This window comes from Semicossyphus pulcher, unplaced genomic scaffold, assembly GCF_022749685.1.
Source record: "Semicossyphus pulcher isolate SPU_LCO1_2020_fin unplaced genomic scaffold, fSemPul1.0.p SCAF_12, whole genome shotgun sequence".
NCBI classification, from domain to species: Eukaryota; Metazoa; Chordata; class Actinopteri; order Labriformes; family Labridae; genus Semicossyphus; species Semicossyphus pulcher.
The window spans coordinates 864223-875020 of NW_027211626.1; the positions used below are offsets into that span (position 1 = coordinate 864223).

The 10798-nt window shown below is 42.9% G+C and overlaps 1 protein-coding gene across 1 annotated transcript; it reads right to left on the reverse strand.

Moving 5' to 3' along the window:
- Positions 1 to 209: 209 nt before the first annotated feature.
- On the reverse strand, positions 210 to 6902 carry gpr137ba (G protein-coupled receptor 137Ba). The gene is made up of 7 exons (XM_069658957.1): positions 6032 to 6902; positions 4767 to 4816; positions 4293 to 4515; positions 3689 to 3835; positions 2607 to 2735; positions 1831 to 1952; positions 210 to 1673 (listed from the first exon to the last, which is right to left on the reverse strand). Exons 1-7 carry the CDS (start codon positions 6398 to 6400, stop codon positions 1559 to 1561), a joined length of 1155 nt encoding a protein of 384 aa, XP_069515058.1. The 5' UTR covers positions 6401 to 6902; the 3' UTR covers positions 210 to 1558.
- Positions 6903 to 10798: the final 3896 nt, after the last annotated feature.

Sequence of the window (10798 nt, forward strand, 5' to 3'; positions counted from 1 at the left end):
GATCCCAGCAGAGGGCCGGAGTCGGGCTGATTTGTTTAATGAAATAGACATTATACGGAAACTTCTCGGTACAGAAAAGTAAAAGTTTTTGTCACCATAAAATAGCCGCTGTTATCAAACAATAATAATTTATTTAATTTTACCTTTCATGTATTACTTTATATTCATTACATCGACAAAGACAAAGTAGTTTCTAACGAGCACATCCCTTTTTGCATGTCGGAGGTTTTCATGGGACTGGATTTTTCCCCCCCTTCAACTCTAAAATCTTAACGACACCCCCGAGATGGTTGTTTGCAGCAGTAGATATGTAGTCACAATTAGAGCAATAGTGATCTTGATAAATCTGTGTCTGCATCAGGTTGATCCAATCCAACGTCGCTTTGAAACGGCTCCAAAGTAAGATGAATGATCTGATCCTGGAGAGCAAAGATGTGATCCAGATGCAGATCTTTCTGATCCACAACTGGGGAGATGAATCAAACTCCTTTTATTTAAATATTCACGTACAAAATCTGATTAGCCCTACTTGATTGTAAATACAATGCTGTACGGAAGCCCTAAGCGGACATGCATCCATACATTTTATTCACTCCGTTTTCCCGTGATAACGAGAAATGTTGTTTTCTGAAGATCTCGACTTATTTATCTCGAGATATCAAAGCTGGTTTTCTCGTGATAACGGGATCATTTTCTGTCGATGTAGAAAACAGACCAACAGGCTGCTCACTGATGTTACAGAGCAGGACATCGCCCACACTGATGAGGTCAGTTAAGCTTGTTTCTATGTTTGTTTTGGGGGGATACGAGTTATGATCACCGGACGTTACGGCGGTGCAGCTCTGTTATCACGAAATAACGAGATAACTAAGTCGAAACCTCCGAAACAACCGGAAAATACTTATCAGGGGAAAACAGAGTAAATGACACGTATGGATGCATGCTTCCATAAGAATGAGATTCATGCAGGAGAAACTCATCTTTATAAGTTTACAGGTAACTTCACTGCTCCTGTACGTCTCTCCCTCTCTTTGTACTGAACCTGTTTTATTGGATCTACTTTTATAAATACGAAACAAACTTAAAACTGTCAGCAGAACCAGAGTTAAAGAACCAGATCACTCAGGAAAAACGCTGTTGTTGGGGTATTTTTAAGTAAGAAATAAACTGCTTTACAGCTTAAAAGTTTTTAATTTGAATTAAATGCATCTCGTCTATATAAAAAACTGTATGAAAAAGAACGTGTACATAAAATAGTAGTACGGTACATTTTACAAAAGTCAGGAAATATATTAGCCGTATTAAATATCAACTATACAGTTAAAACGTTGAAGAGCAAATCAGGTCAAACTTTGTACAAGTCGTGTGCAAATGAATGTGTCATCAGTGACCGTACGTACTGGCAGAGAGTCTGTTAGTTCATCTAGTCAAAATAAAAACAGAATAATCGGAGTGGGGGGGCCACGATCAGCCCATGTGCCTCTGTCGCTACGAGACTGTGCAAAAATATACAAATAAAACAGATCCACAGGTGAGCAGGAGTCTCTGAGGACGCCGGTCAGTAATGGCCGAGCTGCTCCGGAGGAGGAGGGAGGAGGTAACTGTCGTCTCCCCCGATGTAGGCGCTGATGCCGCTGCTCTGACTCCCCCACTCGTAGCCGTCTGCAGCCAGACTGGAGGACAGAATCAACAAAGAGCCTTTACACTCAATCAATACATCCATCTAAACTAAACTGTTGCCTTTCATAATGGTGCTCCCTGTTTTGCCCTTTGACCTCTCTCGCTGCTTTGTGTACACCTTTTTGTTGATAACATATCTGTGTTTTTTACCTGGCCTGGATGTTTTGAGGCATGACGCTCCACGCCAGGTCGTCGTCGCTGTCGTAACGCCGCGGGTTGTCGAAGAAGTACGACCTGGAGGAGAAGACGTGACCGGGAAGTCCAGAGCCGCTCTGCAGGATGGGGAGAGAAGAACAAAAGAGATCGTGTCTCTCTTTAGATGCAAAATGTACATGCAAACACTCATAACATGTTGCATATGTCTATTATACAGTCTGTTTAATTTGACTAAATTTAAGACGCCTTACATGACAAAACTTTCCAGAACTTCACAAGAAAATAACCAAAGTAAGGCTGAGTGAAGGCAAAAACCTACCACGACACAGGGGTTACCATTCAGTACATTATGATAAACTGCCATTCTGCAAAGAAGGCGATATAATTGAGATTGTTTTTAAGTTATTTGTCACATTAAGATGTGCATAAAATATTAGTAATGCAATCAGAAAGCTTGTATCTCTATTTGCATTTATCAAAGTCCCTGACGCATCATAACTTCAGGTGCAATCTGTGCACAAGACAAACTTTTCCCTAAATCAGCTAAAAAAAACTAATCTTTATAAATGATTAATTAAAAATAGATCTTTTTTTGGCAATCAAAACAATATTACACGATAATATCCGGATACTCTCGTGCATTGATATTGTCTTTAACCCCTAAACAGAAACATTTTGTGTAGCTGAACTTCAGGTGTATTTTGTGACCCCTGAGAGGATCCCTGACCCTCAGGTTGGACCCCGCTGACAGAGTGTAAACGCGTGCTCACCCTGTCTTGGTTCGGCTGCCGAACTCTGAAGAAGAAAACTACGAGAGACGTGGGCAGCAGCTCCCACACGAACAGGACCACTCCGAAGACGACGTAGCCGGCGTCCCCGAGCGTCGACTGCAGATCGGCCTGAAAAACAATTTCACATTTACTTTTCCAATCACTCTTTACCTGGAGGCTGTAGTAGTTATATTTCCTAATGGGAATCAAGTGAAACAACCAATTAAACATGAAAAAAGTTGTTTTAACATAACACACCTATATTTGTTCTCATCGCCTTAAGGTTTGCCGACAAAACAAATACATGTAAAGAGTCACGTCAGCCTGAGAGTTGGGAAATAATTGTGGGTGGGCAGGTCGATTTACACCTGCTAAAGTGCGTCAGAACAGTCAAAGCGTAACTGGCAGGAACGTTTTACAAAAGCATCAAATCTTCAAAATATTTGTCCTGCAGAATATTTTTACTGTTCGTGTTTGTACAGTCAGTGTGAAGCTGCAGCCTGAATCTGTTAAGATGACATTAATGTATATGTAACAGGGGAAAAGGACGATCATGTACGCTGCTTCCTCTGCTGCAAGATAAATTAAATCATTGAGATCAACTCACCTGATGCATTTAAAGTGATTCTAATCAGCTTGGATGCTGTAGATGTTCTGCATCTTGATGTTTTATTTCATATCTTAATTTCTGTAATTCTGTCATTTCTCCTGCTGCTTCCTGATTGTGCTGCTGCCTCTTTTGGCCCCAAAACAGAAAATAAAATCATAAAGGCTCTCGGGTAAAAGACTCCAGGAAGTCACGTAAAGTCTTGTAAAAATCACAACCTCTACACTTGTATATATAAATAGATATATATCATGTTATATTATTGAGCTTTAGAGGTAAAGGTAGGCTATTTTCTTACTTTGTACAGAGCCCTGCTAGCTGTTGACCCCCATTTCCAGTGTTTATGCTAAGCTAAGCTAATCAGTAGCTTCATATTTATTTAGTGTAAAGTTGTATTAATCTTTCTAACTCTGCAGGAAAATCTAATTAATGCATTTCCAAAAATCCTCTAAAGCATCCTGACGTGCCGGATCACCTGGTCAGACACGTTGTACCAGTCGTAGTCGAACGAGTTGATGCTCTTGTTTGAGAGGCCGAGGACGACCAGGTTGTAGCACGCCCGCGACGAGTACAGGAGGATGACGATGGCTCCGATTACGGTCACCTGACACACCGACGTCCCCTGCACAGATAGAGAGAGGATGGCATCTTCAGTCTTTCTTGTTCTGCTTATAAACAATCAAAGGTTCCCGGTGCCTGCCAGTCCTGTCCCTTCCTACCTACATACACCTGTCATGCACAAGCTGGTACCTTCAAAATAAAAGCATAAACAAATACTGACATTGGCTAAATTATAAAACTAATTCTGCCATATCATGCAAACTACATAACAACAAATACTGTGGAAAACCCCTCCTCCTCTGACTCTCCTCTACCTGCCTCTCCACTTCCTGTATGGGCGGAGCATCAGAGCCAATAAAAGCAGCCAGCTCACCTGTGGCAAGCTCTTCGAGGACAAAGGCGCTGGGGCCTATATGAAGCACAAATCCTAAGCTACCTTCATTCTGTTGATCCCGGAGCGGTTAAATCCACCTGCCTCCGCTTCACTCCGGACAGAGGAGGAGGAAGGTGTTTCTCACCTTTGATTCCAGGTAAATGTTGGCCAGGGACATCTTAGCGATCTTGTAGAGACACACGGAGAGCGAGATGGCACACAGGACGAACAGTGTGTCATTGATTGCGACCCTGACGAGCACGATGGTGTGGACTTCTGCAGAGGACGTCCTCACCAGCAGAGCACACGCCAGGTTCACCACTAAGAACAGCAGGCTGATGACGAGGAAGAGCAGGTACAGAGGCAGCCTGAGGAGAAGACACGTGTTACCGGCAGAAATGGTGCAGAACAAATTTCTATAGTTCACTTATTTGTTTTCCAAAATGGTGAAAAACACAAATATACAGTCTACAACAAGCGGAGGACAAAGATGTTTGTTTTTGATTTTCTTTTCGCACCTCTGGGGCTGGAAAGAGAAAGTGTTTCTAAATGAAGAGCTGTTTGTGAGCCCAAAGAGCTAAAGGTTCTGATCACTGAGAAGAGCTGGACGTGGTCTCACCTGTATCTCAGAAGCTCCGGTGCATATTTGGACTTTGCCTTGAAAACAACCTGTGAAGAGAAATCAAACACTGAATCATGCAAATGCGTCACGCTGTTCTTACAGCCTGTTTTCACTTCTGCATTCTCGCTCTTCCATGAACAAATCATTCCTTCTGAAACAGGAACCTCGCCTCTGCAAACGGCCGAGTTTTAACTTTAGATGTAAAGTTTTTTGGGCCTTTAATGCCTTAATTTGGAGGGAGGACAGTGGGTAGTGTCAGAGGCAGGGGAAGAGAGTGTGAGGATGACGTGGCAAAGAGCCGAGGGTGGGAGTCGAACCCAGAGCCGCCGCTTCAACGCATCTGTGCATGGAACATGCAACTTAGCCGCAGAGCTAAACCAGTGCCCCAAGGACTATTTGTCCTTAAAGCTTCTGGAAATTTAAATGTATGTAAATAGTAAAAATGTATGTGATATCAAGTTTAGAGTCTCATTAAAAGGCAGAGTAAAAATAAACCTTTGTAACTTTTAGAACACCTCGAAAAACATTGTTATTGGAGACACTAATGTTTGGTGTAAAAGCAGCTCTGTGACTGTTCTTATGATTTGTTTGCTGAATTTATAGCATCATTCTTTAATAAAATTAAACCCAATATAAAAATTTATTTAAATTTTTAATGCACATAAGACCTTAAAATAACATATTAAGGAGGCTATATTGATTGCAACCATCCCTGACTGGTGTTGCAACTGTCCACGGGGTCAACTGCAACAGCTTAAATTTGAATAAACATATATGTTACGTCAAACGTAATCATCTTTAACTGTTACGGGTAATTAGCACTCAGATGTAAGTTAAATATATATACTTTTGGTTGGCTTTGGCAGAATTGTAGCTAAGAAACACAAAGTGTTGCAGCCGTCCCCGGTCTCCCCTACTTTTAAACCAGATCTCTGCAGACTCAGTGATCAAACATAATGTTCTTATATCACAGAAAAACAGGTCCACACGCACTGTTGACACTTGATGACACTCTGGTAGTGTTACAGTTTTTATTGAGTGCTCTTAAAAGCTCTCTGCACTGCGGACACCAAAAGCAGCTTTCACATCGAGAAAATGACCGTATTTACCTGTAAAAGGCTGTTAGTCGCTTAAAACCTTTAATTCATATGTTTAAATGAAGTTACTGTGTCATTAACAAGTCATTGGTGCCACATTACACGTTCCTGTGACGCTGTGTAAAAAAGAGTTGGTCATAAAGATAAGAAGACCGGCAGACTGACCTGTGCAAAGTAAAGGTTCATGAGGCTGAGCGTGAAGAACTGCAGGCACACCGGGAAGCAGTACAGCAGCCAGAAGGGGAAAGGCCCCAGAGTGTTGGCCGTCACAAAGTTCCTGAAGTAGAAGGAGAAGAGGAGGGTGCGGAGGGCCGACCACAGCAGGCACAGCGACAGGAACCCCGTCTGATAGCTGAAGCGCTTGTGTCGGTACCGGAGGACAAGCCAGAGCTGCACGTAGATGAAGATGAAGAGGAGGGAGTAGAAGACGGTGTACACCACCGTCAGGCCCAGAGTGACGTAGGGGGGCACGGCCGGGCTCAGGGTAGGCAGAGGCAGAGGCACAGGCTCCTTCTCCTCCGCCGGGGCCTCCATGAGCTGCTCTCTCCGGCCGGAGGAGGAGGAGGGAGCGGAGAGGAGAGTCGAGGCTCCGCCGGTGTTCTCCGCTGATCTCTGGGTTTACTGATCCACCCTCCCGGCTCTCAGAGAGGTGACAGCCGCAGAGAAAAGATGGAGGAAGAACAGGCTGTCAAGTGGAGGAAGAGCAGAAACGCAGGGGGAAGAAAAGGAGGCTGACTTCCTGCTGCAGAGCCTCAGACAGCCGGAGAGAGAGGCACATGATCCGTGATGAGAAAGAGCCGTTTGTGGGGAGCAGCAGCGGGCAGGAAGCTGCCAGAGCTGCTGCAGCCAGGAGCTCAGCGCGAGGACCAGCCCCCTCCAACCCCCCCGCGCTCATTACGTGACGCTACGTATCAGCTGACGCACGCTACTGTACCTTTAACCCGTGATGGTGCTTCCCACCGCAGGACGGATCCCAAGAGATAAACACTAAGGAGGTAAGCTGAGGAGGTTTTACCAAACGGCAACCTCCGCGGCTGAGACATGAAGCCAACGCGGAAGTGTCAAACACACTGCAGTTCCTCGAGTGTCCACTGGGGGCTGGATACAAAAGTGAGTCAGTCAACTTTACAGCAGAAATAAACATGTTTACAGCCTGGTACAAAAAACTGTTTGGGTCTCTATAGCTCATTTCTCTCTTCATGACAACTGAACGGGGAGAATCTTTATACAGCTCACCTGTTTACATTAAATTAAGGCTTAAAGTGACGCAGCATGAGGGTTTGAAACCAGAAGAAACTTGTTTCATGGGCACACAGAGTTCAGGGAGGGTTGTTATGTTTTGTAGTTGTGGGTTTTTTTGTTTCACAGGACTGGGGCGTGTGAACATGAAGGAGGCCAGAGATGGAGGTCGACCCTGCTCACCTTTGACTGCTGTCATACATTCATCTTTACACACGGGGGCTCCACCACCCAGGCAAAACACCCAACAGGATGCTGTAAGCGACAGTATTTCTCTCTAGACGCTTTCACCTTAAAAGCATCATTTACGTTTTTAAAAATGTGGCCACCTGGAGGATTTATCCACTTGTTTCGGTTCATTCTGTGATCCAGGATATTACCTGTCAACAGTTTACAAAGTCTTCTTTGTTATATCTGTTAAACACAATGAAAATCTTTTTTCATACAGACACAAAATCTTTGATCTCTGATGAAGCAGCATGTGGGTATCACAGACCACAGCTCGTCTCCCTCTGGAGAAACTGACCTATGACCTCAAACATGAATCAAACTGTAGAAACCACTGAACTCTTCATCTCAGAGACGTTCACTTCCTTTTCCCTGGAAGCAAAAGATTTAATTATCTAATCTGTGGTTTTTCTATGTCTCATCTATAATATACAGCATAATATTTATATACCTGTCTTTATCAGTGCACTCTGCAGCACCTGTTGTTGGTTTGGGATGAGATGTTTTACTTGTATTCTTTGTTTTTGTTTTGTTTGTTTTTTGGGGAGGCACAGTGGTGCAGTGGTTGTCGCCTCACAGCTAGAAGGTTCCTGGTTTGAATCCCGGTTCAGACGTAGTGGGTCTTTCTGTGTGGAGTCTGCATGTTGCACGCGTGGCTTCCTCCCACAGTCCAAAGACATGCTCGTTAGGTTCCTCGGTGACTCTAAATTGCCCGTAGTTGTGAGTGTGAGCGTGAAAGGTTGTGCCCTGTCATTGACTGGTGACCTGTCCAGGTGTAACCCCCACGATGCACCCCCTCCACCCCCCACCCCCCGCGACCCTGAACAGGATAAGTGGTACAGATGATGGATGTGTGTCTTTTCCTGTTGCTCACGTTTAATGATGTAATGTCTTTGTTGAAATTTAAAATCCATTTAAAAGGTAGATTATTTATAATTGGTTTGTAATTAAGCTGAGGATAAATGTCAGAGAGCTCGCTGCAAACCTTTTAGAAATGGATGATGATTAAAAATGAGTCTCCAGCTGTATCTGTGAATAAATAATAATGATGTAATAACAGAGTGGTTATTGAAATGGCACTTCAGTCTGGTTATCGCAGGTAAGACGGTCAAATAAACTGACTCGCTCAAACAGCTCTCAGATAACGACAAATATCCCATCAGCCCCTGAAAGCTTAACAAGAGAGCATCATTGGCTAATCCTGCAGTCTGTTTATAAAAGACCAAAAAAATGATCCTCTGATTTTTAATATTTTATATTTTTTCAAAAGAATAAAACAAACAAACAAACAAACAAACATTTTAATTGAAAACCTGAAAACCTTTATTTATGCAAAAACCGCAAATGCAACTCCACAGTATGACCACAAGGGGGCACCATCGACTGTGTAATGGCTGGGTCCAAAGGGGAGTAATGACATTAATGTAATATAAGGCTCTAAAATCAGAAAGAGAAATAAAAAGTTAAAAACAAATATGTTTCCAAATCCGTTTATTTCAGTGTGACTGTCTTTTTACAAAATGATCTGTCTTAAGATGGCTTCTGATTTCTTCTTTGGAGCAGGCGTACAGGTACCAAGACTTCAGACGCCTTAGCCCAAACATGTCACTAGTATGGATCAAAATCTGCAATAAAAGCTGATCTTTGCTCCTCGTTACTGAGACAAAATGTGATAATCTGTTTTATTGTGTCTGAAGAAAGTAAGACGCTAAAGCAGATTAAAAAATGTTGGGATACATTTTTTAGACTGCTGCCAAATACGATCAAAGAATAAAATGTTAGAATAAAAAACATATGAGAAATGTAGCAGCAACATGAAGCTCCATTTATACATGTTCTTTACACCACACTGAAGTTCATGTTAAAGCCCTGTGACATCAGAGCGGCTAAAAATGGAGAGCGTCCCCTGAGGGAGGTGCTGAAGAAGGAGCCGTGGATTTATTAGAATCACAAGGTTTTACCTCCATAGAAGGATAGATGAACCCTTTAACTTTACAGCATCTGGTTATTATGTCATGTGTAACAAATCCTGAAGGTTTGGAGGTCTGAAGAGGTTCCCGACCTTAAGGTCTAAAGTGTCATTGATTTGGCATTATATAAATATTGATTAATTCTTTGTGGATCATGATCTGGTGGAGATATTGGCAGTAATTGTGAGTTCATTAGTTGTTTTATTTTGAAAATACATTGCTATGGAGCAAAGTGTTGGCAAAATAAAGTTAAGGCTGATGTTAGCACTAAGTAAAATGTCAGAGGTCACTACAAATCATTAGGAATCATGATGGGGACCATGCAAACCCGTAATTTGGCCGACAGTTGCTCGGATAAGTGGACCAAAGTGTTGGACGGATGACTGACTGCTAGCAGGGCAGAAAGCATATTACCCGCATGCCCCTCATTATCCCAGCTGGAGAGGAGTCTGATAGCCTCAGCGGCATGCCTCAAATGATTAGTGTATGCTACAGTGCTCTGTGATATTGTCCTTTACAGAACGTTTCAATCAAACAGGCCATGGGGCTCTGTTGCTGGTAACTGGTCCATGCTCTGATGTCTGTGCTCTGATGGCCCCTTGGCTTGTGTCCAAATCAGCCAATACAGCTCCTGTGTTGTCCCTCTGGAGACTCTTGGACCTCCTACACAGGGGCCCCTATGTTTTACTACCTTATCATCCAAACAGAGATGGCTGCCATCGACTGTAGTGGCAATATCTGTAACGCAAGCAGGGCAAAAAAAAGTCTTCTTTTAGCACAGAGGCAAAGGTTATTCAGGATTTAGGGGATTTAGATTTCCAAATGTGAAATAGTTACAATGCGGAGTACCACAAGGAAGCAGTCTGGGGCCATTACAATTCTCTATCTCCACCAGGGATCTTCCTCTTGTTCAAAACACAGCAAAAGCAGTCATGCATGAAGATGATACAAAACTTCAGACGTGACGATGTGCTGCTTTTTCTCATTTTGTAAATTAAAAGTGTTTTTTAAATTGCTGTTTGGACAAAAAAATGCTTGGGGAATAAGGGATACAATTGTTTGTTGCAGCCATATCATGTTAAGAGTAGTGGCTACCATGTTAGATGCTAATGAGGATCCAAATAAGTAATATTAAAGTCATTTCTGCGTTTTAATGCTGCTGTCTTAGCCCGGACTCCCTTGTAAAAGAGATTTTACATCATAATAGGAATATTCCTGCTAAAATAAAGGTCAAATTAAAAAAAGTACCTCATCATCCGATCAGAGATGGCTGCCCTCTACCATGTTGGTAAAACTGGGACTATGAGCTCAAAGTCAGGGTTTAAATCAGGGGATATGATGCTCCTCAGAGCCTTCATCTGTCCTCAACCAACCTTAAAGTCTGTCATGCACTGATTTTCTTTAAAAGTGGGCCAGAGGCCTGACACTGCACATGTCTCGTTAAACGTGCCAATAAACTGACCCAGAACCTGCCAGCCTGCAGTCAGAACCACAA

Bases quoted from the DNA above. Each gene is read 5' to 3' on its own strand.
- gpr137ba (XM_069658957.1), bottom strand. From the start codon at position 6,400: ATGGAGGCCCCGGCGGAGGAGAAGGAGCCTGTGCCTCTGCCTCTGCCT. The intron at 2,736-3,688 runs GTGATCCGGCAC...ATTGTTTTTCAG, and splicing joins GGTACAACGTGTCTGACCAG to GCCGATCTGCAGTCGACGCT. The intron at 1,953-2,606 runs GTGAGCACGCGT...CCCATCCTGCAG, and splicing joins GGCAGCCGAACCAAGACAGG to AGCGGCTCTGGACTTCCCGG.